Consider the following 27679-nt stretch of genomic DNA (forward strand, 5'->3'; position numbering starts at 1 on the left):
TTCACCTCTTGTGATAAGTGCTCATAAGGCTGTGATGCATTGTGGGAAAAATAAAGAGAGGGGAAAACACCTAATTTGTGCTGCTTCTTTGAATAATATGATACCTCTTGTTAAATGAAGGTTTGTGAGTGAAGATCCCAATTGATGAGACACTCGGCACTTTTGAGATGAGCCTAATAAAAACAGGTGCATTTTTACACAAAACCCTTGTTTGGTGGTTAAATTACACATAAGAGGGGGAAAATTAAAGACGTGAAGGAATGAAGACCCATTTGTGAGCAACTGCGATAAAGGAGGGAGAGGGAGTGAGAGTCAGAGCACTGAGTTATGAGAAGGTCGAAAGCAGAGAAAAGCGGGGGTGGGGTGGGACATTAAAAAGATTGTGTCCGTCTGGCTAATGGTGCTTTATGGCTCCCTCATGTCCTCAGATGGGCAGGATGACTGGCAGAGAGTGTGACCACTGGTAACTGTACATCACCTCTGTTTGCCCCCTTCAGCTGACGTCCCACTCAGCGAGACTGCCTGCCACGGTGAAGCGAACCACTAAAACACCATAAAACCAACAGACTAAACAGCCATTCATCATTACTGCGCACACACATGAGCCGCATCACACACAGCAGTCTTAACTGTCCCACTCAGTGACTCAATGCACACATTAAAACTTCATCAAGTATTACCGATACAAAAAAGTCTGACCACTCAAACCTCAACCGCCATTTGTAATGTCCAGAAATAAGGCAATCATGGGTGAAAATGGTTTTGTTGGTCACTTTTATTGAACTGGTGATGACTTGAACCAAGTGCAAAACAGTACTGTGCTCCTTGAGAGACAAGTGTGGAAAAAGGATGTAAAATATTGAGTCGGATGGCTCCATCTTCACTGTGTCACTAAAATCCAGATTCCTGACCTGCCCAGTTCGGTGTCTGGAAGAAAGGCGTGAAGAAAAATAAAAGGCAAGTTAGACCATTTGAGGATCACTGAAAACGATCAAAACAAAAATTCTGCCGGAAATGTGAAAAAGCATCATACATGTGCAAGCAGTTAAGTGCTGATGTTTTTCCTCGTCGGGAATGTGTAATGTGTGTGCTCTGTTGGTGAGCGCTGGGTGGTGGTGAGGGCTGACAGGGACCCTAAGCAGCCAGCCCAGATGGCAGGCAGTAAATGTTCTCTATATGCAAGTGATTTGTAGCCTTGAGGACAGCAGGATGTAGTGGTGCTCTGTGAGTTGTTTGCAGCCTCTTTTGTCTAATTACAAAAACTTCTTAATGAGTGGGGCCGCTGCTTTTTTTTTTTTTTTTTTTTTTTTACAGGACAGGGTTATGGCAGCACTCCTGCTGCAGACATTCAAACAATAGGAAGGAGGGTAACTGAGCACATCAAAGATTAGCCACTCAAGAGCGGCACAGTTAAAAAGTGAACATTTAACGTGTCAGTTGTAACTCTGTGGCCTTGGTGCTGTCAGGGCTGTCGGGTGCGGGAGCCGGCCCATCAATCTGCTTTGACAGACGTGTCATGTCTTCATGCGGTGTGAAGCAACAGCTCTCAGCTTCAGTTCAGAGTATGCGTGTGATCATGACATTCTGTGTAGTTGCAGTGCTTGAGCGGTCTACATACCACTAAAATGCACAAGGTCAACATCAAAAACACACGTAAATGGGATGACTGGACCCTGAGCCAGACATCTGCAACAGGACCTAAGTGCAGGGAACTCTAAGCTTTGAGTAATGTTCACCAAAAGCCGGTGAGGGTCCACCTTATTTACGTTGCTGAGCTGAGTCACTGAGCTCAGGACTCGTTTTATGGTTGTTTGGAATCTACCTTGTCATTAGGCCTTTGAAGAGCAATGGAGGGATGAAAGCCTTCGCTCTGTTAAACTTGCTCTTACTGGCTTATTTCGTGTAAAGAGAGCTTTTGTTGATGGTTGTTCATCAACATTCTTCAGCCTTGTTCTTCTGAGCTGATCATTTGAGACACTTTGAACTGCCCTGAGCTCATGTTGACCTTCTAGCGATCCGATTGGTAAAGGGAGGGACGGTCGCCTCCAGCTGGGAGAGGTGGTATGTGTGCATTTTGCATTTACAGTATGTGTGCGTTATTCACCTCGTTCCTGGTGCTGTGGGCCTGCTTCTTCTCAATGTTCATGGCCAGCATCTGGCTGCGGAATGAGAGGCTCTTGGTCTTCTCAATCACCTGCTGGTATGGAGATATGGCGTTGTTCCCCATGACCACATGGCCCTGAAAACACAGATGAAAATGAATCATGCATTCACAATTACTCCAAAGAGCCAATCAAATTCGCTCTTGCAGACACACCATCTTACAAGCACCAATCAGAGGTTGCAAAGATCCCATTGACATCTACTGTAGGCTCATCCACATAATTCCATGTCATTCTGAAGGACTGATTACAGAGGACTGCTGTGATGTGTAGGCAAAAACATGCAGGGGACCTAACAAGGGTGAGATATTGTGGTTGCGATGTCCTTACAGCAGTCTTTACCCTTCAATTACAAAGTCACAGCACAAATAATGCCTCTTTATCTTCCCGAGGACGTTCAGGAGGAGCTCCTGTAAAGAGCTAAGTGATAATCACAACCACATCTGGATTGGAAAGGTCCTTTTGAAAAGCTTTGATTAAGCAGTTAAGTGCTGAGCTGATTGATTAAGGAAGAAGACAGGAGGTCTCACCAGTTTGGAGTCTATCTTGGCATCCAGCCTGGCGTTGCGGATAAGGTTCACGATCCATCTCTCAGCCTCCTCAGGCGTCATGTTCAGTTTGTCTGCAAGCATGCTGTTGAGAAAACAGAGATGTGGGGCTTAGACCTGGGTCTGGGTAGGAGTGAACAGAAAGGCTTGTCCGTCTCAGCGGTGTGCAGGTTCTGATAAAAACTAAAAAAGGGATTAACCTGGGTCTGCAGCACTGTAATATTATCGTGCATGAGGCCCTCAAAATGCATGAATCACCATGAATGAGTGAATTAATGCTATTCTGAAGGATGATGGGGTAAAAAAAACTTGACGTTTGTCAATGCATTCAGTTTTGGATGCAATATTGATCTGTAGGTTTGTCCACTCCATTGGTCTCAGACGGCCTTGTACCATGAATGTCAAGACATCCTTCACAAATCTTTGTCCAGACATTCATGGTTCAAGGATGTATCAAGGTGACTTTGGTGACCTTCTGACTGAGCAAAGCCATGAGGTCACCCCCCTCCCCCAATATGCTTCAAATGGCTGAAAATGAATGACACTGGTTCAATCTTAGCTATGGTTTGTGTTTAGTGCTAATTAGAAAACATAAGCAAGGTAACACACAAAGCAAAGATGGTTAATATCATAAACATGATAGCCTCTAAACACCAACACTGTCTCTGTGAGCATTTTAGCACATTGGCTCGTTAATGACAGACAAGATATAGAAAGGACATTTCAATGTATAAATCAAACCAAACTAAAATAACTACTGTTGATGTTACTGAACCGTCTTGGTTTTCAACACAAGATATGGCACAGATATTCTCTGCAGCTCATCGATATGATAGGTCTTCTGCAAACAGTGACTTCAATTAAACTGGGCTGCTCTCTGGACATGATGTATTCTTAAAATATGTAATAGCACCAAATAACTCTTAGTTAACACTACACTACATTATGATGGATGTTGTACATTAGTTGCCAAATGACTAGTCACGATTTTCATTTGACAGTTTTAATAGATGGCCAACATATTGCGCTTCAGGCAAAAGGTGTATAATATGAAGCACGTTCCAAAACACTTCTAATGGTCCTCTGCTAATGGGAGCTTGATTTACAGACTTGTATGAATAACTCAATTAGACGTGCTAGGACTGCCCCATGTTGTGAGCCTCTGTGGTTACTTAACCTTTTATTTTTTGAACCTCTGTCCAGGACACCTGGCCACTTAAGCTCGTCATGGCACACTGGTCCAACCGGTGACTGTCCCTTGAAATAAAAGCCAGGTTGGAGACTGGGCTGCTCTTTGATACAGCTATACGTGGATGTGTCACAGCGTCGGGAGGGGAGGCATGAGGGTGGCTGGCATTCTTTGATCCAAAGCTTTACCCAGTGCAGCTGGCTTCCCTTGTGGCTTTCAAAATAACTAGACCCCCTCGATATCCCCATCTAGACCCCCTTCCCGCCCCACATTTCCTGCCCCCTCCCCTCCTGTCTGACCCCCACCACCCTCCACGCCTACCACATTTCATATAAGGGCCCCAATAAATATCCTCAACCCCTCTGTGCACTGCCCACAATTACTACAGCAATCTTACCTCAAAAGCAAGACGTGGGCCCCTCCCACCCTTCGGAAAACCTAACACAAATACTGTAGGGACAAATTTGTCATTGTGTGTAGTCACTGTTTGTTTGCACAAAATAATAGGGGTTATAAGGACTATATAAAAACAATTTACTCAACTAATTATCACTTCCTGGTCCATTAATCATGTTTTGTGAGACTCCCTCAGTGAGTAAGCTTGAATCTACCCAGACCAAAACTACTTCTCACACCACGGCTCTTCACACAGACCCCACCACCAGTCATTTCTGATCGCAACTCAGGCCGACTTATTCAAGACATTCTTTTGGTGGAAAGTAATCTTATTTGGGATTTGCGATAATGTCTGTCTTACCTCAAGGCTCAAACAAACAAACAGAAAAAAAGGACTACCACTTTCTAACCCATGAATGTTTGCCAAATGGTGGCAAAACCACATAAAGAAGGGAAGTAAAATGATGTCAGTGTCTGGATAGGGGCATTAAAAGCATAAACAACAAACAAAGAGCATTACCTCAGCATAATGAGCAAAATGGGGTTTGGTCTCCAAGTGACAGTGCATCTCTCTCAACACTTTCACCGCAGTGAAGTGATGGAGGAGGTGGATAACAAGTAAGAAAAACACCAGTTGTGAGCCGATTCATGTTCATCCCAGCAGCCCAGAGGGAAGAGAAAGGAGTATAGAGAGACTGATTAACCTGTCACTCACATCAGTAAACTAGTAACACTAGCTCTGGTGGACAGATGATTACACTCCAGGTCACAAAAAACCTGGAGAAAACGACGCATGACAACAAAATTACTCCTACAGATTATTACGGGGACCTAACAAGTTCGGAAAAGTGTCAGCTGTCTAATGACTCAAGTTTGACTGGAGATGGATACCACATGTCAGCAATCATAGAGTGACACCAAGGTTTTAAGTCTGTGGACCTACATGTTGCTAGAGCAAGTGGCATATTATTAATAGTTGCACCTCAATATGATTGACTGGATATGAGCTTATGTCAAACAAACAGAAACACATTCCAAATTAATGAAATCAAACAAATTAATGACCCAACCTGTTGTGTCAAAAATGAACCTAAAATAGATCCAACATCCATCTGATAACCTGATGTGCCAATTGGTTTCTTACATTGAACCATTTGGGAATGTTTTGTGGGAAAAGTTTGGAAAAGGGGGAAGCTTCTTAGCCTGCCATCTTTAAAAAGAAAAATTGTGCATATATTTTTCCTTAGCTGCAAACAGTTCCTTTCTCATAAGATGCCGATTGGTCCTAACCACAAGTGAATAGAAGGGAAATCCCACTGCATTGTAAGGTTACCTGTCTGACATAGTGCATAAATGCTGCTTGTTACAAGCTTCACAGTATAGTAGGGCTAAAGCAATGGATGGTAATGGATTGCATAACAATGTATAGTTATGTGTTATGCCTAACCCAACATCTTCTCGCACAATCATGTAAAAACTACTAGAATAGTCAACTTCTCTTAAGAGCTCCACTCCATCATACTCACTGACATTCGGAAACACTCTTCACATATTTATCTAACAATCAAGTAATCTCGGTCAAATTTGAATGAAATTTGTTATTGGTTCAGATTTTACCCATATGATTAAGTGATTGCTGCACAGGGGTACTGGGTGTTTTGTTTGGCAATTCGGTAAAGTGGGGGCACAAGTCAGTCAAGTCCAGGTCAGATATGATGATCAAAATAAACATGGTCTGGTTTCCTCACAGGGGAGTTAAGCCATAACCCCTAACCCCTCTAAACGTGATCTGTGCAGCATAACACAGGAACAGAGCGTGCCCCAAAAGGCCCAGGGCCTCGGCCTGTACCAGTCAAAGTCCTCTAATCTAATTTATGAAAGAAAGTCTGGCAATGTTTTCCTCTCAGGAAGGACATTTGTATATCAGAGCAGGGTTACTTTATCTCATTGTCTCAGAGAGCTCTACAGCAGCTAAGTAAGAAAAGAGTGGGAGAAAAAAAAGGAGATGTGAGAGGGAACAGGTCGGACTCAAACAACCTACACTATTGACATCCTTTGGCCCTTAAGCCAAGCAGACAGCCTCCATGACTGGTTTTGTTTTACACAACCATGATCCCGTTCCTTGGGGGAGAGGGGATCACTTTCATTTCGACCCTTTACTCACTCTGGCTCCTGAGCTTTCGACTTGAGGCTAGGGGACTCCTGTGGGTCTCAGTACCTACCTCACACTTGAAGAGAGAGGTCAGGGATTGGGGTCTAGCGCACTTTGGGGAGAAAGGAGGATGGGGGCTGCTTCTCAAAAAGTAGCCCCCTTCTTAACATGGCTTGCCTGAAATGAATGCATTGTTAAACACTAACATATGATAGCGTTTGGGAGACTCGAAGCCATTTGGAGCAACCTTGCTGTTAGGCTTGGGGTGAAATTGATTTTTCGGGGAAACCGAAATGATCGTGTGGTCGTTTTAATGACTCAATTGTGAGGTGGAAAGATCCTCAGTGTTACATCCAAATACACGAGACGCTCCATCCAACTACCAGTAAGCAGTTGTGTACAAATACAATCTAGTAATGGGGAGGGAAAAAACTGCCCAAATGATCATGTCTCAAGCATTTACTCAAAATGTCAAAGGACAAGTGTGCGTTTGAGGTCAGTGCAGGGTCTCGTCACTGAAACGTTCATGGAAGGACTGAAGGAAACAAACCCTGTAAATCAAACTGGGAAAACAAAGCTAAATTGGAAACACACACACTCGGGACACTGAACAGTCTAGACAAAAGGATGTGTGTGTATGCAATTATGAGAGCAGGCTGAATCGCGTTTTCACTCCCTACAGTACATTTTACATAAGACTTTATTGCATAAAATAACTCAATTACGCCGACTTCGGGTCCACTTCTGTGTTCCAGGCTGTGGGCAAATGGCGAGCTAAATATCTGTGAAACCATCATGGCCAACAGCTGTAAAAATGTCCTCATTAAAAACAGCCATCAAACTCATTTGAGTCCACACTTGGGTACAGAGGGCTTCTGGGCAACGTACTAATGACATGGAATTTGGGTGTCTGTCAAAAAATAGACATGTTCTGTCCATCGTCATAACATCGCCAAAAATAAAGATGGAAATCCCTGAAACTGACCCTGATAAGTGTTCCTGCTTCGGAAACCTCAACAAACAGCGAGCTGAGGACACAGGAAAAAGGTGAAAAGTAGAAAAATCACCGTTCAACTTCCTCTTTCAGTGTTACCACTAACCTTTGTGGTCCTTAACAAGTAAATGGATCCAATTGCAGTAAGTCTGCCAAAAAGAACCAGGACTCCTAATCAATTCCAGACAATCTGCAACTGGAGATTTCGACAGGGCCTGATCATGTTCCACGGTTCAACCTTGACTACAGACCTCCACGGCTCTATATAACAGTCAATGCAATCATTTTCGTGTCAACAGAAGTAATTCATTCCCTCTTTCCACTGAACATCATGTGTTCGTGGACCATATTTGAAATGCAGACCCTGCTTCAAACCTTCAGCATTCATAGTATGCCAGAGGAACAGCACACTATGAATACAGCAGTGGGGAATTTGTACTAAGAATTAGTGAGAAAAAGAATAAACAATAACACATGCATTAGCTACGAGATTAGGTTCAGCAACAAGCTTAAATCCTCCATTACAAAGACGAGGATTAATGACTGGTATTGGTGAATGCCTCTTTATTTTTCTTACTCATTAAAACTGATGTTAAGAGGCTGCCAAATTCTGTAATCTATCTTAATTGTAAACAATCACTTTAACCAATTTCTCCTCTCTCTGCTGATGCTCACTGTAATTGGGATTGACTCCATTTCTTGGTCTGAGTGGTGACATCAAAAGGTCGGTTTTATTTTAGGAGTCAATAGAGATCTAGAGACCTCTCTGACTTCCATGCCTCAGAGAAAGGGAAGCTGAAATGTTCCTGTGTATTAGAGCAGGTAGGTAGGAACCTGTCTAAATCCTGACCTCTTGCTGGGAGAAGCCTGTCCGAATTGCTCTCGGGACAGGTGGTCTTAAAAGTTTAGTGAGCACAGCAACCTGTGGAGACCCTGGAAGCAGTTAAAGCTCACAATGCTTAATCCTCAAGATGTGTGCGGTCAGCATGGCTGTGTGTGGACGGGCAATAAACACTTATCTGTGAGGGAGACTCCACTCATCGCTAAGCCTATGTTCTCACTTCCTGTTTGCTGAATGCTTACATAGTCTGGAGATAGCAAATCTTCCTGACTAGTCTTTAAGGATGTCTGTCAGAATTCTGCTGAGTGATAACTGTAGCATCCCCCATATGGCATCCCCAACAACACTACTGCTACAGTGGCTCCCAAGGGTTAGTTTCACTTGGGGTGGTTTGTACTTAGTGACTAACCTGATGCTAATGCACTGGTGAATTCTGCAGAAGGTCTCAAAGATGAAGAGGCGGGCGTTCTCAATGAAGTCCTCCAGGCAAGCCACCAGGAAGAAGTCATTCACAAGAACCTAGGAAACAAAAACCATGTTATGTTAAAAGCAGTGTAAATATTACACAAAGAGTTATTTCTGGCCGTTTTTACAAGGGCCACTTCAAAGGTTCTCCTATAACAGTTTAAGGTTCAAGTTAGGACAAACAGTTAAACAGAGAGAAGTCAGAGCTTTTCTTAGACTCATCAGGGCAATCCATTGTTGTCCGGCCTAAAGGTCCCAGTCTGAGAGTCATGAGAGTCACAAGTTTCAATCTGTCTGCTCTACAAAGTAATGTCTCATTCAATTAGGCAAAAAATCTATTCAGTGAAACAACAGTCCAATCCATTTTTTTTATAAGTCCACAGTAAACAAGGCAGGTAGGACCAGACTGTCAACAAGTACCTCACCAAAAAATCTGTTTTGGCTGAAGTTTTATAATTAAATAGTTCCTTCTATAAATGCCAGCAACACACTGCCCGCATAGCATGACAATGAGCATGGAGAATGACATCGTTAACTGCTGTAGAGAGATGCGTGTGTGTGTTCAGCGTTTACTGCTGCAGCAGCTCTGAATCTCTACATAGAGTTTGCAGGTTACTGATGGGATTTATCTTTATAAAATATAAGTTTGTAATATAATCTTTTTTTTTTTTTATGTCTGTATATAGTGGAAGGTGTCAGTTTTGTTTAATAGACGAGAAGCTGAATCTCTGGATCACACAACCAAAACACAAGGGAAGTGTGTCTCATGCAGCCAGTCTATCAGCTCTAAGCCATTACCATGTGCACTGAAATGAAACATGTTCCGCAGCTGCCACGCTCACGCCACACATTCAGTGCGTTCCTGGCCAAAGTCGGTAAGTCTGTTCGTGACCCCGGGCCGTGCACGGTGCTTCAGATCAACCACAAATCTTTTCACTTCTACAGATGCCGTGTACAATACAGTGAAAAAGCAGGGGCCGACCGCAGAGGCGGCCGCATTGTCTGCGACTCGTCATCAGTCATCTGGTCTGGTGGTTCAGTGTCAACTCTCCTGTCCCGGATCACCAAATTTCATAGCTACAGTCATCCACCAGCGGCAGCAGCACCTCCAGTCCAAATAAACTCACAGATGAGAGCAAGTCCTTTCAGCCGTCTATATACAGTATCACCTGTGCCTTGTTACCAGTGAGAAATACGGCCCTGCTTGGACTCTTTGACGTCTGCTACATATGGCCGATTCATCTACTTCATCTACTGTAAATGCTCGTGACCCAGCTATGGCCCCAGAGGTACCACTGTGTGAAATGGTCCCATTTCTCAGTGCTCGCTGCATTCCAACTCTCCAGTGAGTGCTATTTCACATCACAGACCTCCATCTTCAAAAGTTCTCCGAGAATTACTCCGTGCTTGGTTTGCTTAAGCTTAGAAAGCCGCTATCTGTCCTGAGTTCTGCTTGAATAAATCCCAACTACATGGCGCTATCAGGCAACACGCATTTCAGCTATGACAACGCTTATCTAAGGCTGATAAACTTTGAGGAGTTAAGTGCCCTAATTACTGTCATCTGGGATTCAAGCCACAAAAGCTTAAACAAATTCTGAAAGGGGGCTTAAAGAGCCCTTTTATGTGCAATCTGAGGGCCTGACTATAGGTAGGCCTATACTTTTCAGTCTTTGACATGCAAGATTCAAACATCTGACAGTGATTCCAGATTCAGGTGGAGTGGGAAAGAAACAAAAAGAAAACTTATGCAGCCTGAACAGGACAATTTAAACCGAGCTAAACTCTCCCTCTGAAAGCACTTAGCTCAAACTATTGTACAGGGTACAGTGAACTGAGCACAGGGGAGCTGAAAACAATACCCATATCTTGCCATTACAGCAATCAGTAAATAGATAGGTGCCACTCTTCTCAATGGCTCAAAATTGATGCATTACAAATGCTCATCAAGACAACAGCCCATCCCAATGGGGTATCGGCTTACCTCAATCACCGAAACATCCTTTTACCTCTGAAATAATGCACTTTTTAAAGGCTTCCGTGTGAATTTCTGCGGGCGGAAAAAAAACTGCACGACAAACTTCAAACAGGACCATTTTGGGAAATGTTTGCAGACCATCACAGGCAATGCATTAAAGGTGCTGTTAAACACTTTTGGAACCACCCACTTCGCTAGACCTGCTTGTGAACTAAACAGAGTCAATAGAGGGCTTTTGTACCTACTGGACACGCTCTGTTAAGACTGACAGGTAGTCCAGAGTTTAAAGCACCTGGAATAACTTGGGCCTCGACCTCGGAGGTGGCCGGGACTGAGAATCTCTTTCCACCAAAGAAGAGTCTCTGTAAACAGGGTCCCATGAGGCAAGGTCAGGACCAATCCAGAGAGCTCCTAAGAAGTGCATGCAAGTGTTTAACAAGGTTGGTGATTGAGGGCGTGTGTCGTGTCTCAGCTGAAATAGGATACAGCTCTAATATTGTTGATAGTACATGTCATCATTTGGAGATGGCCCCTGGAGGCCTCTGCACAGGAAAAATCTCATTTTCTCTTGGAACATGCTGTGGATTTTTTTCTAACCACGATGAACAGATTTTTTTTTTGAGGGTATAACCAAGTAAAAACAAATCTGCCCAAATGAGTTTGGTTTAAACTTCCTCATTTGTTAAATAGTGCTAAAGCCCAAGACTCTTTGTATTAGCTTGAAAATAGACTAAAATGAAACGGAACCTTCACTAAACCGCTGACATGATTTATAAACATTTACTCCTGGGAAAGAACCATTTGATCAGGCCAGATGTTTTTCATTTCGAAGGTTTATCGTTGAGAGGCAAAAGATGAAAAAGGGGCCAAATAACCCTCTAGCCTTTTATTCCACTGTAGGTCCAAATTATCATGTCATCTGGGAAAACCAAATTACAGTGCATATGCAAAGAATGCACCAGTAGATCGAGTTACACAAAATATACATACATCACAACACCAGCTAGGACACCTGTTCTCTCTCTGAATCTGATTACCGTTCACTGATTGTGTCCACGGGATCTGACCAGACCCTCGTAATAGGGCCTCCTGGGCTTATGCCATCAACGCAACACATAATTTGCCATTTATCATTATTATGATCACGTATAGGTATTTGTGTTATTGTGTCCATCCTGTTTGTCCAGCTGCACTTTCACTGCAGTATCTGAGAATTCACACTAAGCAATTTGTAGAGTGAAACATCAAAGCCCCACAATTGCTTGTTATACTGACAACAGGTCCCACACATTAAATTAAGTTTTCCTTAAACAAAAAGGATATGTACTGACATATGACTCCTATTGTGTATATGTTTAGAAATAAATATATTGCATATACTTATACCAGTAGTAGGTTCACCACCTAGGTAGACTCAAAACATAATATTACATCATATTCAGCTGTTATTGTCAGATTATACTGACACTTTTTTTTACTTAAAGGGGGTGGACAGAGTATTAGAAACACCCACATATGGATGTGATGAGGTTAAAGCCTCTGTGCACTATAAAAGTGAAAATAAACACCAATTCAGCTTCAAGAAATAGGATAATACCTTCATTATTTTTGTGACTCATGGACTCGAATGCATTTGTTTCCTATTAGGGTTGAAAGAAAGGCAACTGTAATACGACTGATGTTATGGAGATATATGGAGAAGGTGATGACTATATCACAGCTGTTTACTTAGTGGACACAAAGGCATAAAAAGGGGTCAGTTTGTCAAAAAAGACCGGACTTACTGATAACAAGATCAATCGGTCAAATGACAAGATTTTCATTTTATCTTTCATTGAGCTATAAATATCATCCTCTAACGTTTTTTGTGTTAAGCTGTGTTGTCAACATAAAGAGTGGACTCCTACTGTGTGCTCTCAGTCCCATTCTCACATCAGGGATGACAGTTACATTTAGCCATTACACACCGAAATTGAAATTAACACTCTAAATGAGGGAGCTATGACAAATCTCCCACAGAAAATGAGTGTCTGCACGCCTCTGTGGAGACCTTTGCTTATAAAGGTTTTACTGTTAACTACTAGCCTGGTGGGTCAATTACAGGCCATAGTAAAATCTGACTGCAGCCTGAGTCATACAATGTCCGAGCAGCCCTCTATATCCGACAGTAAGAAACAAGGCGCAGGCCATCACCGTCCTGACCCACGCAGACCTCCGGCGAATAGGAACATTGTGTGAACAGGCAGAAGGTCACGTAGAGCTCACATGGTCACTAACCATGTTTACTGCCATGTTCCATGTGAAAGTTCAGGAGTCTGACCCACAAATCACTGGTCTTCAGAAGACCTCTGTATTGTCAAGGAGAGGCACAATAAACCCAAGACTAGCTCCTCCTCGTAGTTTGGGAAGAAAAGGTTGGGTTGAATGTTGTTGGGGTTACTGAAGTGGTTACTCACCGACTCGCACTCCCTGAGTTTCTTCTGAGCACTGTCGAAGTCAAAGTTCACGTACAGACACTCCACAAACTCTGTGATTGGATCTTTGTAGGTGTAAGACTCCTGAGAAAAAATAAACAAAAATCGAATCATCAACTCCACATGCATCTACTGTATATGCTTACATATATATTATGCAGCTCCCGCTCTTGTTTTTTATAAAACAATGTTAAGATGCAAATGAAGAAGTAGTATATTTACACAGACAAGCATACTGTATATAAGACACATTGAAATTTAATACATGATTTATTACAGTTACTGGGACGACATCCAAAGTGGTTTTGGAATCATCTCGTGTGCATTCATTAAAACAAACACACTCAATCTGAACTGGAACTTGAAAATGTCAAGTCCCAACCTGACCCGAGTCCAGTGACCAGAGATAGCAGTGATTAGATCTGTGCTCAGATCACTGAAGTACCTGCTGCCATTAGTGAGAAGGTGCACTGCAGGTACATGGCATTCAGTCCGTTCACCACCATTTACCAGAAGTAATAGGCTGAAGGCTTCTCCAGCTTGGAACCAAACGCCACCATTCACTCTCTGCTCTTAAAAGAAGTGCTAGCACTGTTCTTGGGTTACACCGGTCAGTGACTCATCCTTCAAAGTATGTACCGCCTGTAAGCAATGACCTGATAACTGTGTGAAAAGGAAAAAGTCCGTTACCTGCTGTATGACCTTCACCAAATCCTTCAGAACCTGCCGACGCTTCCGGACATCCTTGTTAGTGATGACCGCTGTGGTCAGGTAACGCAAGATGTGGGGGCACATAGTCTGGATCGCATTGAGGTATCTGGAATGAGGAAGGATAAAAGTAATCACTTATCAGAGCAAAGACATGATCTTTACAAGGACACATAATATAACATTTTGGCTGCTTATAGGGCTCCTGGCATTTAAAGCAGAGAAAAAGCCTTTGCAGCTGAACAGATAAATGTCCAAACAGGACTCTCACTGCTGGACATGGCTCCTAGATTTAAGCCGTCTCTTTCATTAGTGTCCTATGAGAGGAGGAGGAAAAGGAAACCCTGACAAGAAGATATAGATCAGTGAGCAGGGACCTGCCCAGTAGCTGAAACCCAATCCATCAGGGACTGATGTTTCAACCACAGGTCAACCGGCTAAGGGCTGAACACAAGAGACAGGACGCCGTTACAGGCTGATTATAATCCCACACCAACTCTGGAGACGGTGCTCTGTAAAAACAATGTGTACACTTTGCACGCACATGGACTCACGGTGAAGTACGCGCCATTTTTTATTTTTTTAAATTTTTTTTACAAGATGGCAATCGGTCAACACATCGACCGTATCACCAAAACTCCTCACTGGATTCTGAATGCCTATCTTTGAACTTCACCCTGCCTGCACTCGAACCCCCACTGACAAAAATGTAATCATAAAAGAGGAAGTGGAGAGGGCCCCTTATGGTCTCCTTTAGCTCAGTCCAGAGCAACACATGGGGTTCAGAGAAAGAGTGCCGACGACAGTTTAATTAGCTGAAACAATTAAAGGGACAGGGGACCTGTGGCAGTTGTGATGTTGAGTCTAAAAACAGAAGTGGGCTCTTTGGCAAAGCCGTCGTCAGCCTGGTTTTAGGGAGCTGGCTCCCCCTCCTCTCCCCTCCCCTCCCTCCCTCCCTTTGTAGTTGCTTGACTCCCGTGGAAGACCGCAACGCTCTGTGCTGTGTTCCTGATTAACTTACACCTACTCACTCTCCAGGGGGGGGTCCAATGGCAAGCAATCTTGCATGAGTCACTGTACCATATCTTGGGGCATTCACCCTACCCCACTTAAGGGACTTCATCTTTTTCTTTTTTTTTTAAGTTGAGTTTTGAAGCAACAAGCAAAGCTGCACTGGTTTGCTGAAGATGCTACTGAGGCATGCAGCCAAGGAATCAAGTAAGAGTTCAAATTTCCTCCGTTGAAGGGGGGGCTGTGGGAGAACACAGACGAGGGACAGACAGACGAGGTAACGTTTCACAGCTCATCAGGAAACGAAAATGATGTTCAACAACCAAACAAGTGATATAGACAAATCAAATGACTCGGTATGCGCCACCGGTTTGCACCTGTATCCTACTTAAGTTTGCATTATCTGCTCTGAGGTCAGTGCAGTCTGTCAGTAGTACACAAACAAGACGTTGGATGAACATCTGCTGACTGCAGGGGTAACGGAGGTCAAATGTGGAGCCGAAGGCCAGCCACTGGTCAACGACTTCAGCCAAAGGAAGTACTGGTCAAGAGATGGGAAACAAGAGCCAAGCCAAGCCTCAGTGGGGAAAACATGAGGTTTCTAGACTGTGAAACTGCAAAGCACACAAAACTACCTCAGTTTATCCACACAGATGGCTGGGTGAGCTTTTCATGAGTAATTATTGGGCTGGCCTCCTTAATCATCCACAATAAAATTAAAAACTGAGTAAAATTCAGGGAACCAGACATTTGAGAGTGCTGTGTTGTGGTCGCCTGTCATACTGTCTGTGGAGCCCAATCATCTGTACAATTATACAAGCCTGCAATCAGAACAGGGGGAGGGAGCAAATACATCAAAATAGGTGGTGTGCAAATTTTAACACAGTGTATAAAGTTTCCGATCTGCAATACACATGGCCTCGTTCTCGACTTGGAGAGTAAACAGACCACACGAAAAACACACACTTCTGAAACCACTTTAAAAATACCAGCAGGGTTCACGAAGAAGCCCACCACCCAAAAATGTGTTATTAAAGCAAATGGTTTTCTCTAAATCAAGTTTGTGCTATAAAAATGACCGATCTTTTTTCCAAATGCTTCTGGAGATATAGTGTAATAATAAAATTACTGTAATTACACACGCTGTACCTATCAACACAACTCAGAGGAAAACACACAAGTGGTCACAATGTAACAAAACTGGACTGGAAAAAAATGTCAGATTTGTCAGAAACAGCTGTTGTCAAAATACGGTAAGTAAAGAGAGATGTTATGCACTCAAAGTTTCAACAATCAAATTTAATACTGTATTATAAATGTACTTACTGTGGCTGATACAGAAAGAGCTCGATGATGTTGTCTCTTCCCTTGGGGTGGTTGAAGAAGACAAAGAGAGACCAGTGAATGAGCCATGTCCTCTGCTGCAGAGACTGGAGAGGAGAGCTGACGGACTGGACGAGGAGAGGACAGAAATCCACGCAGGCAGGAGGAACGAGAGGTGACAAAGCAAAGACGAGACAGACATACAACAAAGAAGATGTTAAAAACCTGTAAATTCACCTGGACCAGTCCTTTTCTCCAACAGGGTATACGGTTAAAAAAAAAGACAAAGAAAAAAGAAATGTGCGTGTGTGCCCTACATGGCCATCAATCAAACAAAGACAACCACTTAATTCTCAACTACAAGTTCCTAAGCAGTCGGATGAGTGTGTATGTAGGTCAGGAATAAAATGCCACAGCAGAGCTGCAGTCAAAGTGAAATGTCAATATGGAGGTCTATGTAAGGGAATCTAGATGAGGTATCAAATTCTGAGAAGTGGAGCATTTACGTTGTTATCGATAGTCTCCCTCAGGCGGGTAAGGTCCTCCATGGCTGCCTCCCAGTTCTGCATCAGGATCTCAGAGGCCAGTTTGCCCCACAGAGAGTTCAGGGCATTCCTGTCCGTCGATGGGACCTTGTGGACAGAAAACATGGGACACATGCTGAAAACTTACATTACAACATATGAAGCAGCAATTTTTTCCACAACCATTTGACAGACGTGATGCTAATTAAGCATCTTGTTATACACGCTGGCGGACTATTAAGTAACATCTGCCTCTGTACACAGCTTTGCCACTACTTGCTTGGCTTCAGTGGCACTGCTGCACAGAGCAGTCACTTTTCTTATTTATACTGGATAAACTGATTAAATTATGTCATCCTAAGGGAATGGGGCTTGACAGAAAAAGAGAAATGGATCATGAAAGACTGTTTAGCTTTTTATAAAACTGAATTTGCTGCACTTTTAGATACGACAGCCACTGCATTGCAGTTGACCATACAGTCTGAAAATTACCAGATCAAATAAAGGCATGTTTAGAGCATGTGTGCCACTACGCTGCCCAAACAATTTGCAAAAACTAAATCATTTTAATAGCAGTGGAGCTTGACTTGATTGAGTAATGTTGAACGTCCTCAAATCTAATTGCATATCAGCAATGATAGACTTATAATCAATGCCAATTATAATTTGGGCCTACTTACAGAAAACAGTTCAAAATGTCATTTAACTTGTCTGCAGTCAAAAATAATCCTGTGATTTAGTATCATAGTCCCAAATTAGTGCATCAGAAGTCCAGATATGCTGACTTTTATTGCTAAGTATGAATCAGATGACAGGACCATGATGCCAAAGTCTATCTCTGAAATTGCCATTTCATAGCACTGGTCAGATCCATCCTGATAAGTATTAAATATAGAGTGTAGTTATATCACCAACAAAAAATTTAAAACCAGATATTTGGCTCCGCCCACACTTAAAGCGCCAAAAAATGTATGATTGATTGCAATGAAATGAAACTGCACAACATAGCTGATCAATCACATAATCTGCTACATTGAAGAGTGTTTGTTATTATAAAATAAAGAATCACCATGGTTTATTATTTATTTACCCTTAAATATATTGTTAATTATTAGGTTTGGCAAGCCTGACTGATATTGTAATACAAGCCTGTGTTTATTATTAAAGTTTATTCAGTTTCTCTTGGCTCTAGGCTGTCAAGCCGATGAATAGGCCATCTAATAACCTGTCAAATAACAATGCCTAATATGTACAGTGCATTGAATGCAAGTTTTTCATTTTTTTGTGTGTTAACACACACACACACACACACGCACACACTCAACTTGAGAACAAACATTGCAAAAATTTCAATGCCCTGACACATGAACTGGCTCAGCTTGACATTACCTTCAGTGACTGTGGACAACTTTGTCGTTATCACAAGGTAATTAGGCTGAAATATGAACTGACACTAACAAGACACAACTTTGTGACGATAATCACCTGGAAATGTTGCAGGCTACTGTTTCTGATTTCCAGCACAGGCCAAAACAAACAAAAAAAGAATCAGGTAATGAAACACAGGTTGAGAATTCCTCTGAACCTCGGCGGCGCAATCACTCTGTAGCGGACATTAGACTACACCCTAGGGCTCATGGGAAACTCTGCGCCACAGTAGTTCACGATAACACCAAACACCAGACGCAGTGACATGAGTCAAGCAGGAAGTCAGGGTGGGTGTCTGCTGAGCGGCCAGAGAAACCTAGATGCTAACCACACGCCCCCGTACACCGACGGACAGCCGCTAAAGTGGACTGTGAGACACGACAGATGTGCGAGTGGAGGAAACACTAAAAAAAGAACAGGTTTCCGCTGGAACCCCAAAAATTGGTAAAATTATTCTGATATAAAGGTTCCTCTTTTTATCTTGGCAAAGCCCAGTTCCACGCTGATAACGTTTCAACAAAGTGCAATAATATGAAATGATGGCAGGTAAATGTTTGGAAAATCTCCTGTGGTATTCCACCAGAGGAGAACCCAGCAAGACGGCGTGTTCATCCATCCAGTCAGAGCGGCACAGTTTCTTTGATCAGGGTACAACTCAGGTATATTATGAATGATTCTTTTTTTCAGAAGTCAAAGGAGAGAGAGAAAAGAGATCAGTATTGTAACAGTTAGAGGAGAAAAAAAAACGGCTACACTGCCCGGATAAAAGGTCAGTGTTTCATCTGTTGAAGTGTTTTGTTTTGTTTGTTAGTTTTTTCCCTCTCTTGGAAGTCCCTGCCCGCTATGTTTGGCTAACCTCCAGGTCATTATGGCAGCCTTCTACACACACACACACACACACACAGTCTGGCTTTCACTAGTGGCCACGCTAGAAAAGTTTCAATACCTGGGTTTTTCCAGCAGTTACCTTAAGTTTCCATTGGTTTGTGAAATGGGCACATTTCACTGACTGACCAGCAACAATAAATTTACTGTGCTGGGGATCCGACAGGATACTCAATCTTTATTCTTAACATTCAATCCCTGCATTAAGTGATGATATGAATAAGTTGCTCTTTTCGGGCTAGGCCACACTGTAACAAGACCTGAGGCATGGATTTTGCAAGGCTGGCTTCCTTCGTTTAATTGACTGGGTTTCCCACGTTAAATGACTTTATGGAGCCTCACCTCTCCCATACGGGGGAGGGGGAGACAGACAAGGGGCCTGTGAGGATGGGAGGTCCACAAAACACTGAGAAAAGGGAAGGGGGGGAGAGCAGTACACAGACTCCCACTAATGAAATCCATTTCTACCTTTCCCCCCCATCTAAAAAGCCTCTTGCATTGTCAAGAGTAAGCAACAGATATCTAGTTACAGAGCCCGATCTGGCTGGAACTTAAAATGAGGGGTCTCACAATTTGAGGGGTAAAAGCAAAAAAAAAAACCCTCTCTCCTGGACTTCGAACAACATACCTCAATTAGAGCAATTTTGGTTTATTTAGACTGAGTTGCAAAGCCATAAACAACTGTTGCTGGAGCAGTGAGACATATCCGTTGCAAGCTTTTGAAAACTTTTCTTTAATGCTTTTTTTTTTTTTTTTTTGAGGCGAGGGAGTGGAAGTGGAAAGCCTGGGTGAATTACTTGTCATTTTGTCTCGGATGCAACTCTTCCTTCTACAGATTTGGGCAGATCAGTGAAAAACCCATCAAATGAAGTACCCAACTGCTTTGCGTTAAGAGGGTTGTTTATTGCGAAGAGGGTTCATCATTGCACAAAGTCACTGCCAAGTTTTTTTTCAGGAGGGGACACTTCGGCGTAGTGAATGTGCATGACTAGCCAGTCACTGACATTCGAAAGACAAGAGGCAACACAGTGCAGTATCAAATGCCAATTAGAATGGGAACAAAAGATGGTCTTAATGTTTTTCACTCTAATGAATAGACAAAATGTTGATCTTATTCTTGCCCATTCTTTCAAAGCTGGTTTTGGCTTGGGTCCTGGCTTTACCGCAAAGCTAAATGTTGAACCAAAGACAAACAAAAGCAAGAGGACAAGTGAATGACACTTGGAAACCACTGACTATGCAGGCTGGTTCCACTGGTCATTATAGGCCATTCAGTTGAGTTGAACTTACTCACACTTCATACAGCATCACACCAGAAGAGTCAAACATTGCTACGTTTCTGCTGGGAATTTGGTTTTATTCCAAATGGAGCAATAATCTAAGACAAGGAGCTGGACACAAAACCTGAAGATACTGTGCATGCGATCTGGAAGGAATCACTGGGACACAGTGATTGTAATTTTGAGCTTTGCCTTTGCTAGCTTCTTGAAATTGGACATGCTTGGTGGAGAGATGGTGGTTTAAGTGTCTGATTTTAAGGTTGCCGTTCCAAAAGTTTTTGTATTTGTTCCTCCGTGGCTTACTTTGGACTTGCAGGCATTAAAGTGTAAGCTTTGAGTCTTTCTCAATCATGGCGAACAGTCAGTCTGGGGAAGGTTATACGTCTCCTCACAGTTCATGGTTCCATTGATAGTTATTGCTGTTGTTGTCCCTCGAGCAGTGTTTTGTCCAGTTCATAATGTCAAGACTCACCGTGACTTGTGACTGGGTATTGGGCAAGTCCTTTCATTATGCCATTTTCAGGGATGAACAGTAGTTCTGAATTGACTGGAGAAAAGCCATGGTCTCTTGTCAACAGCACATTAACACCTGATAAAACATCTCATGTAAAATGCCCTCGCCAGTAGTAGTTGTTTCTCGACATGTACGCCACCCCTGGAGATTTTCGACTCTCTAAAAATACAAATTACTGCAGAGATGCAGCTGCTTGTGCCAGTGCACAGCTTCATTTGTAATTAAAGACTAGCCTCACACGGAAGATAAAGCTTAACGGTCAAATCGTAAATAAAAAAGATGAGGTGGTACCTTCCACACAATAAACAGCACATTATGAAATGAGATGCTGCTATAATAGCTCCATATTGGCTCCAGAAACAGGCCATAGAGAACAAGTTTTGGGAAGCAGCAGCAGCCCAGTCTCGCAGTCGAGCTGCACCTAGCCCATTCACAGCCACGTTCATCCTTCACTCATTTCCGAGGGCAACGGGAGAAAAACCACGAACTCCAGAACCCAGGCAACAAATCTCTTTGTTTATAGAGGAAATAGGGAGTGTGCATGGGCACTAACAAGAATTCTGCCAGCAGTCTCTGTGAACTGTAATTATCTTCCACTGCAAAACAACAAAACTTAGGAATTATCAGATTAAAAAAAAAAAACAGTTACCTTGAAAATAATTTAATCAAAACGTATACACATTTCTGTTCTTCTTCTTATCTTCTTTTTCATCACTTTAAATTAGATGAAAGTCCCCCGGCTCTAATCATACAGTACACCCACCCGCCCACCCACACACACACACACACACCCTTCCAGAAACACCTTGCAAAATGTGTGGAGCCCTCTTCGTGCTAACTAACAGATGCCTCGCATAACTAAGCACACCATAAGCTCAGAAGTCGTGACAAGGGACTCTTGGCCACAGCACTCAAATCAATAAAGTGTCTGCTGAGACCCGCCCCTTGAGGAGACTACAGACAGATTATGCATTCCGCCACTGATCACTTGGCCCAGTAAAAGATCCTACTCAAGTCCTAGAGCAGCAGTCTCCTCCTAATACAGAAGACGTGCAGTGAATTGAATAGGCAATGACGTAAGCTTTTCACATTCAATTACTTCTAAGTGTTCTTTTCCTATCCTGTGCGAGCATTGGCCTTTTGAGGAATTAAAGCAATCTGGCAGACGTAATGTGATGTTCAATTTTAATATGTCAGAGGAATGCCTTAAGCAGTATATAAATGAGGACAGTAAAACACTGAAGACACAGTTATGTGTACAGTTATCAACAAAAAACACTATTAATGTTAAATGGCATTGAATCAGTGTGATAAAAATCTGAAAACTTACCAAGACACGGAAGAAGTAAAGGTACTCTGCGGCGCCGGAGTAGTTTCCACACTCGTACTGGAACTTGGCATATCTGTATAGCGTGTCCAAGTACTCCTGACGAAACTTCAGGAGAAATACGATGTATCAATATCACAAACGGAGAACATGTGAATCGCTGACAGACCAAGTCAAACAATACTTCGGCATATTTACAAATGAAACACTGTGCTGTGCTTCGTCTGTAATTTTATGCAGCTCTGGTGCCTAAGGACATTCCAGTTTTGTGTCGTATCTGTTGGCGTTTCTTCAGAGTCAGGGTGTTGTATTTTTTTTAATCATAATAAATATGTCTGGTCTACACCAAATGTATTGTAGACCGCTGTGACTAAATTACAAATCCCATTTAATTTCATATTTACTTGTAGCAGTGACATAGTTTCCCTACTGTGGTGGCACACCACTGCTAAATGAATATAGAGTAAACACCGCTATATCATATCAGTGGTATTTGGCCACAGCAAGAGAATATTTAACTTTTGGAACAAATCTGCCAAGAAGTGGTCATGTGAACCAAATTAGCAATGCATACGTACATAAATATATAGGGCTATCATTTCAAGCCTACTTGTCTTCCTATATTTATCTGTCCTTCCTGCTGTCCAGTATCTCAGAGCAGTGTCTGCACTGACGTCAGATCTTTCACTAAGGTTCGGTTTAACTGTGACAGCCAGTGGGTGCTTTGGGCCGCACCAGGCCTTGCCCACAGCAGGCTGTGGGACCCTGAGCCTGGGCTGTGTGGAGGTGCACTGAGGACAGCATGCAGGTCAGCGGGATACCGGAGTGGGAGGGGACCGATGGAGGGGAGGGTAGGAAGCCAAACATCACGGTAAATATAGAACCTCCGGCATTCTTGCGGCTCTATCCACGAGTCCCGAGCTACTCCGTTTATTCTTAACAATTCACCACAGAATGTAAATGTCCGCAGAATTTGTGCAAGCCATACAAACCCTGAAAATGAGTTAAGGGTTTTGGGAAGTAATTCTGCATTTCCCTGCTCAGCCTGCCCCTCCTACTTCGCCCCTAAAACAACCATGGGTTCACACAAGAGCCATGGGAAATGCAGGGAAGAAGTGAGATGTCAGCAAATCAGGCCAACTTACGTTATGTTTTTCTGCCAAATAGTCAAAGAGCATTCGTCCATCCCTGCAACAAAAAAAGAAGAAAAAAAAAGAAGTTAAGACAGTTCCTGTAGTTAGAGGTCATTTAACTTGAGTCGCCATTTGGCTGACGTCCTGGTGTTTTGAGCCCCATTCAGGTATATTTTTCCACTTCTGGTCTAAATCAAGAGCCGTGCATAAATGAAGACCATTTCATATTTAAAACAGTGTGATGGGTTGTATATTACATTTGGTTTGGCTACTACAAATCTATGTTAGCCTTGTCTAACAAATTATGTCTGGTGAATAAAGTGAATCCTGATTTCTCAGCACAGCATGTGAGTCTTTATGGCTTTGTCAAGAAGGAATGCACTGGCTCTTCTTAACTGTCCTGTCCAAACTGCATTTTACAACTGTGCCTGTGACCTAAAATCTTGGTATTTCTGTAAACACCACACTGAAACTGCATGTCAATCAAGGGTATGTATGTGCATTTTCAGAATGTGCATTTGCTAACATTTGAGATGTGTGTTTAGTGAATTTCATTTAGTCTGAGGTTGGATTTCTTTACTGCTTTCGAGGGTCCGTCCACTCCGTTGCCTGCACAGAAGTTAATAACAGATCGACTCTATAAGCTCCTGGGTGCCTTCCCAGTAGTGCTGTATGTCAGTCTCCTGTCCACTGCTGAAACACTGACCCCAATAATATATACAAGCCACTCACTTTCCATTACTGTCACCACCAAAATCTTTTTTTTGTTACTTTTTAAACCCGTCTACACTGCATATAAATCCCTCATATAGAAACAGAGAACAAGAGAATAATATCTGCGCCATGTCCTGACAGTGATACAAAACATCTTACATTTTACTTTGCACTTGTCGAGAGATTTACATGAGAGCCAGCTATTGAGATTTACTGGTGGCAACTGCTCATGAAAACGTCTGCACAACATTACTGCCACCTTCTGCACTGAAAAAAATCCAAGGAGCCATCTGCAGCATGTTGACTCAAAAACTCAAAAAGTGGTTTCAAAGCTTCAACAAATGAGAACATATGATCCCTCAATGATCCCTCAACGCTGATAATGACCCACAGACTTGTATCTAATTGTGATACTGCTTATAAATGCAATAATAATAATAATAATGTTAATAATAATATGATTTACTATAATGGCTGGGCTTCTTTTCTGGCCTAGTTGTCCAAACAAAGCCTAGTAACCAACCAATTATAGGTAAAGAGACAAATAGGTTCTGTGACCCAGTAAAATACTTAGTAAATGTGTGTGTATTAAACCCAATAGACAGGGTATCAGGGTTGAAATATCAACTAATTTATGATTTTCAGCACTGGATGATTCTCTAATCCAAACTCAATGTCGAAAACAAGCAACTGCATCAAGGGTAATTTGGGCCGTAATGATGGAATAAAACTGTCCAAGTCTGTTGGCCATACAGAGAATTCTTCATTGACCCCAGATGAGTTTCCCATTGTTTTACGAATCCAATGGTATGAAGAAAAAATAATGTATAACTAAAGACAGACACACGATTCCTGATCCAAAAGGTAGATTTCCTTTCCTCCCTCCACACTGACAGCAAACTAACAATCACATAGACATGTGTTAAGTCAATATTACTATTATCAGGCCTCAAATCTCACATAACAGTTCCTACAAATCTGTGGCTTAAATAAACATATGTCTACAGCCCAGCTAAAAAAATATAATAAAGCAGTGCAAACTGAAATGAGATGAAAATGGAAAATGTTTTTGATTAACTATACATGCTCGCGCCAAGAAACATTAGGAAAGGATAAAGGCTGAATATGACCAAACTATTTTAATCACTGTAGATGACAAAACAGTCTTAATAAAGTTAACCACAACATCTTGCGTCTGTCTCTTTTTACTTCTGTCTTTGCTGACTTCGCTCAGTTAAAGCACTGAAAAAGATTCATTCAAAATACAGTTTCATGTTCTTTACAAAATCCCTTTGCAATGCTGCCATGAACTCTACTGTTTCAAATAACAGGTTTTTACTAATCCTCCAATCATGCCAGCTAAGCCCAGCAATAAATTGCATACTACTCTGTAATAGAAAAAAAAAAAAACAGGCTTTACCTGGTAGACTGCATCTGCCTCGTTGTCTCAGGGTCCTCAAACATTTTCACAATGGGCTCCGTCTCTGACTGCAGCTGCTTAAGCTGGGCCACAACCTCTGTCCTCTTCTCCTTCAGGGCTGACACAGGGAAGATAAAGAAAGTCATTACCAAGAGCAACAACATAAACTTGAATGTGCATGGTCTGTGCCCCAGCACTGAAAATGCTGTAAAGCAAAGTTTACTGCTAAATCAATTCTAAATGGAGTAGGCAGGCAAGCGCAACAGCATTTTATGATGTATATCAGGCAATATTAATACCTTCCTTGGTTTTGTGCAAGTTAGCTCTGGGGAAAAGAGGATGAGCGTGTAACACTTACTATGGGGTATTTCCTTATCAGGAAAAAGACTCCTGTACACGTCCATGGCGAAGTCCACCATGTTTGTGTCACTGAGGAGATCCAGTTTTCCATGAAGCAGCTCCTGCTCATTGTAGATCTACAATAAAAAAGAAAAGAAAATAGAGTTGAGGGGGGAAAGTTTGTACAATAGGTGTTTTACCTGACCAGGAGACTCTGAACAAGCCAAGTTACCAATACCAACACTTTTACATCGAGTTAGTGGATAATAGGTTTAGCCCAGTTACTTCATTCATCACTTCTGGTCAAGTGGATCAAATCAGCCTTCATCGGCTAATAAGTACAGATGCGTTTCAAATTAAGGGAATATAGTGCTTTATTAAGATGAAGAGTCACCATGTGCCACCAGAACAGTTTTAATGTTCCTTTGCATTGATTCATCAATGTCAATGTCAATTTATTTATATAGCACATTTCATATGGCGAGCATATAAACTCAATGTGCTCAAGTCTCTGAACTGTAACGTTACTGAAGGGATGAACGCTATTCTTCTTATTGATGATGGCACTGAAAAGCCCTATTTAACCAGTCAGTGCAAAACCTCCCACTGGTGTGTATTATGTGATTATCATTACTTTTGAATAGCTAGTCAAACCATTCAGTGACTCTGTATGCCATATGGACTGGGGTATCGTATTTTTAAACTAATTTTCAGGGTTTCTCATTTAATCTATCACTTAACTGTTAATATATACATATTTTTGAGGTTGTAATATTACAATCCACACAATAATTGTTATATTAAAGACCTGCTGACTGTACTTGACAACGTTAATCTCAACGTGGGCTGAACATAGCAGGCAATGCTAATGAACTGACGTCCATGTTAGCTCTCTCTGGCTAGCCAGCGCTAACAACAGTTTAAGCGATTCTGATGGATATCTATATCTATATGTCCATTGTCCGTGGACCTTCACTTCCCGTAGCTGTGTGGATTAATATTTCCCCGCTGTCAAGCCATACTTTCCAGCTGTTACCTTAGCGCACATTTATATTTATTGTGTACGTTTTGTAACCACTCTGTCAGCATCTATGGATTAGCATTGTCCCAGGGCTATGTTTCGAGCGTTTCAGTGCCCAGTAATACTTCATTTGGGCAGCAATATCGCTGTCTTACGGTATGGTAAAGTGTAAATAAGCACAACACAAGACTGTGTAAAACGTAATACTCATGATGCAATAAACGCGCATTCCTGCAAGCATCTAAAACTGAAAAAGCGCGTGGTTCTCTCGGCTAACGTAAAGCTAATCACTAAGCAATGCACTACTTCCGGTGTCGTATTTTCAAATGAAAATGTATATCAAAACATTTGAGGGTCGTGATATTTCACGACCAAACGTTTCGACTGTGTTTTAGTCCACGTGGATTGATCCTATCGCCGAGGTGTTTGTAACAGTTTTTTGTATTCCGTTATCAAAGGCCTGCTACAGATAACGCGTTTTCCGCTTTTGTTTTGAAAGGGGAGCGCTCCGTTTCCGGCTCCACGCCGGTTGGAGCGTGGGTATTTTACATAGCTGTAGAAAATGTGACCAACTCCTCAGCGTACACGGCGTGTACAACTGTTTAAAACCCATAAATAGCTGACAGAATTAACAAAAAAATACGCGCAAGCGTTTACATGTTGATATATGTCGTACCTCTTTGACAGATAGGAACTCCAGCAGCGGAAAAACGAGATGACGGTCTAAAAAGTGGGCAATCTTGGTGGTGAGGTCGTATTCCGCCATCTTTGCTCCGAGGAAAGGGAAGTGAATGTGTGATGCAGTTGTGTAGAGAGGGACCGACCAATCAGCGACAACCACTCAGCATCCTCA

At 42.3% G+C, this 27679-nt stretch overlaps 1 protein-coding gene across 1 annotated transcript; it reads right to left on the reverse strand.

Annotated features, from left to right (window-relative positions):
* Window positions 1-757: 757 nt before the first annotated feature.
* On the reverse strand, window positions 758-27613 carry eif3ea (eukaryotic translation initiation factor 3, subunit E, a). The gene is made up of 13 exons (XM_083988905.1): window positions 27503-27613; window positions 25825-25942; window positions 25467-25584; window positions 23345-23387; window positions 22203-22307; window positions 16748-16873; window positions 16245-16369; window positions 13890-14016; window positions 13182-13283; window positions 8692-8801; window positions 2693-2795; window positions 2105-2239; window positions 758-927 (listed from the first exon to the last, which is right to left on the reverse strand). Exons 1-13 carry the CDS (start codon window positions 27590-27592, stop codon window positions 892-894), a joined length of 1338 nt encoding a protein of 445 aa, XP_083845031.1. The 5' UTR covers window positions 27593-27613; the 3' UTR covers window positions 758-891.
* Window positions 27614-27679: the final 66 nt, after the last annotated feature.

Source organism: Trachurus trachurus, assembly GCF_905171665.1.
Source record: "Trachurus trachurus genome assembly, chromosome: 16".
In the NCBI taxonomy this organism is placed as follows: domain Eukaryota; kingdom Metazoa; phylum Chordata; class Actinopteri; order Carangiformes; family Carangidae; genus Trachurus; species Trachurus trachurus.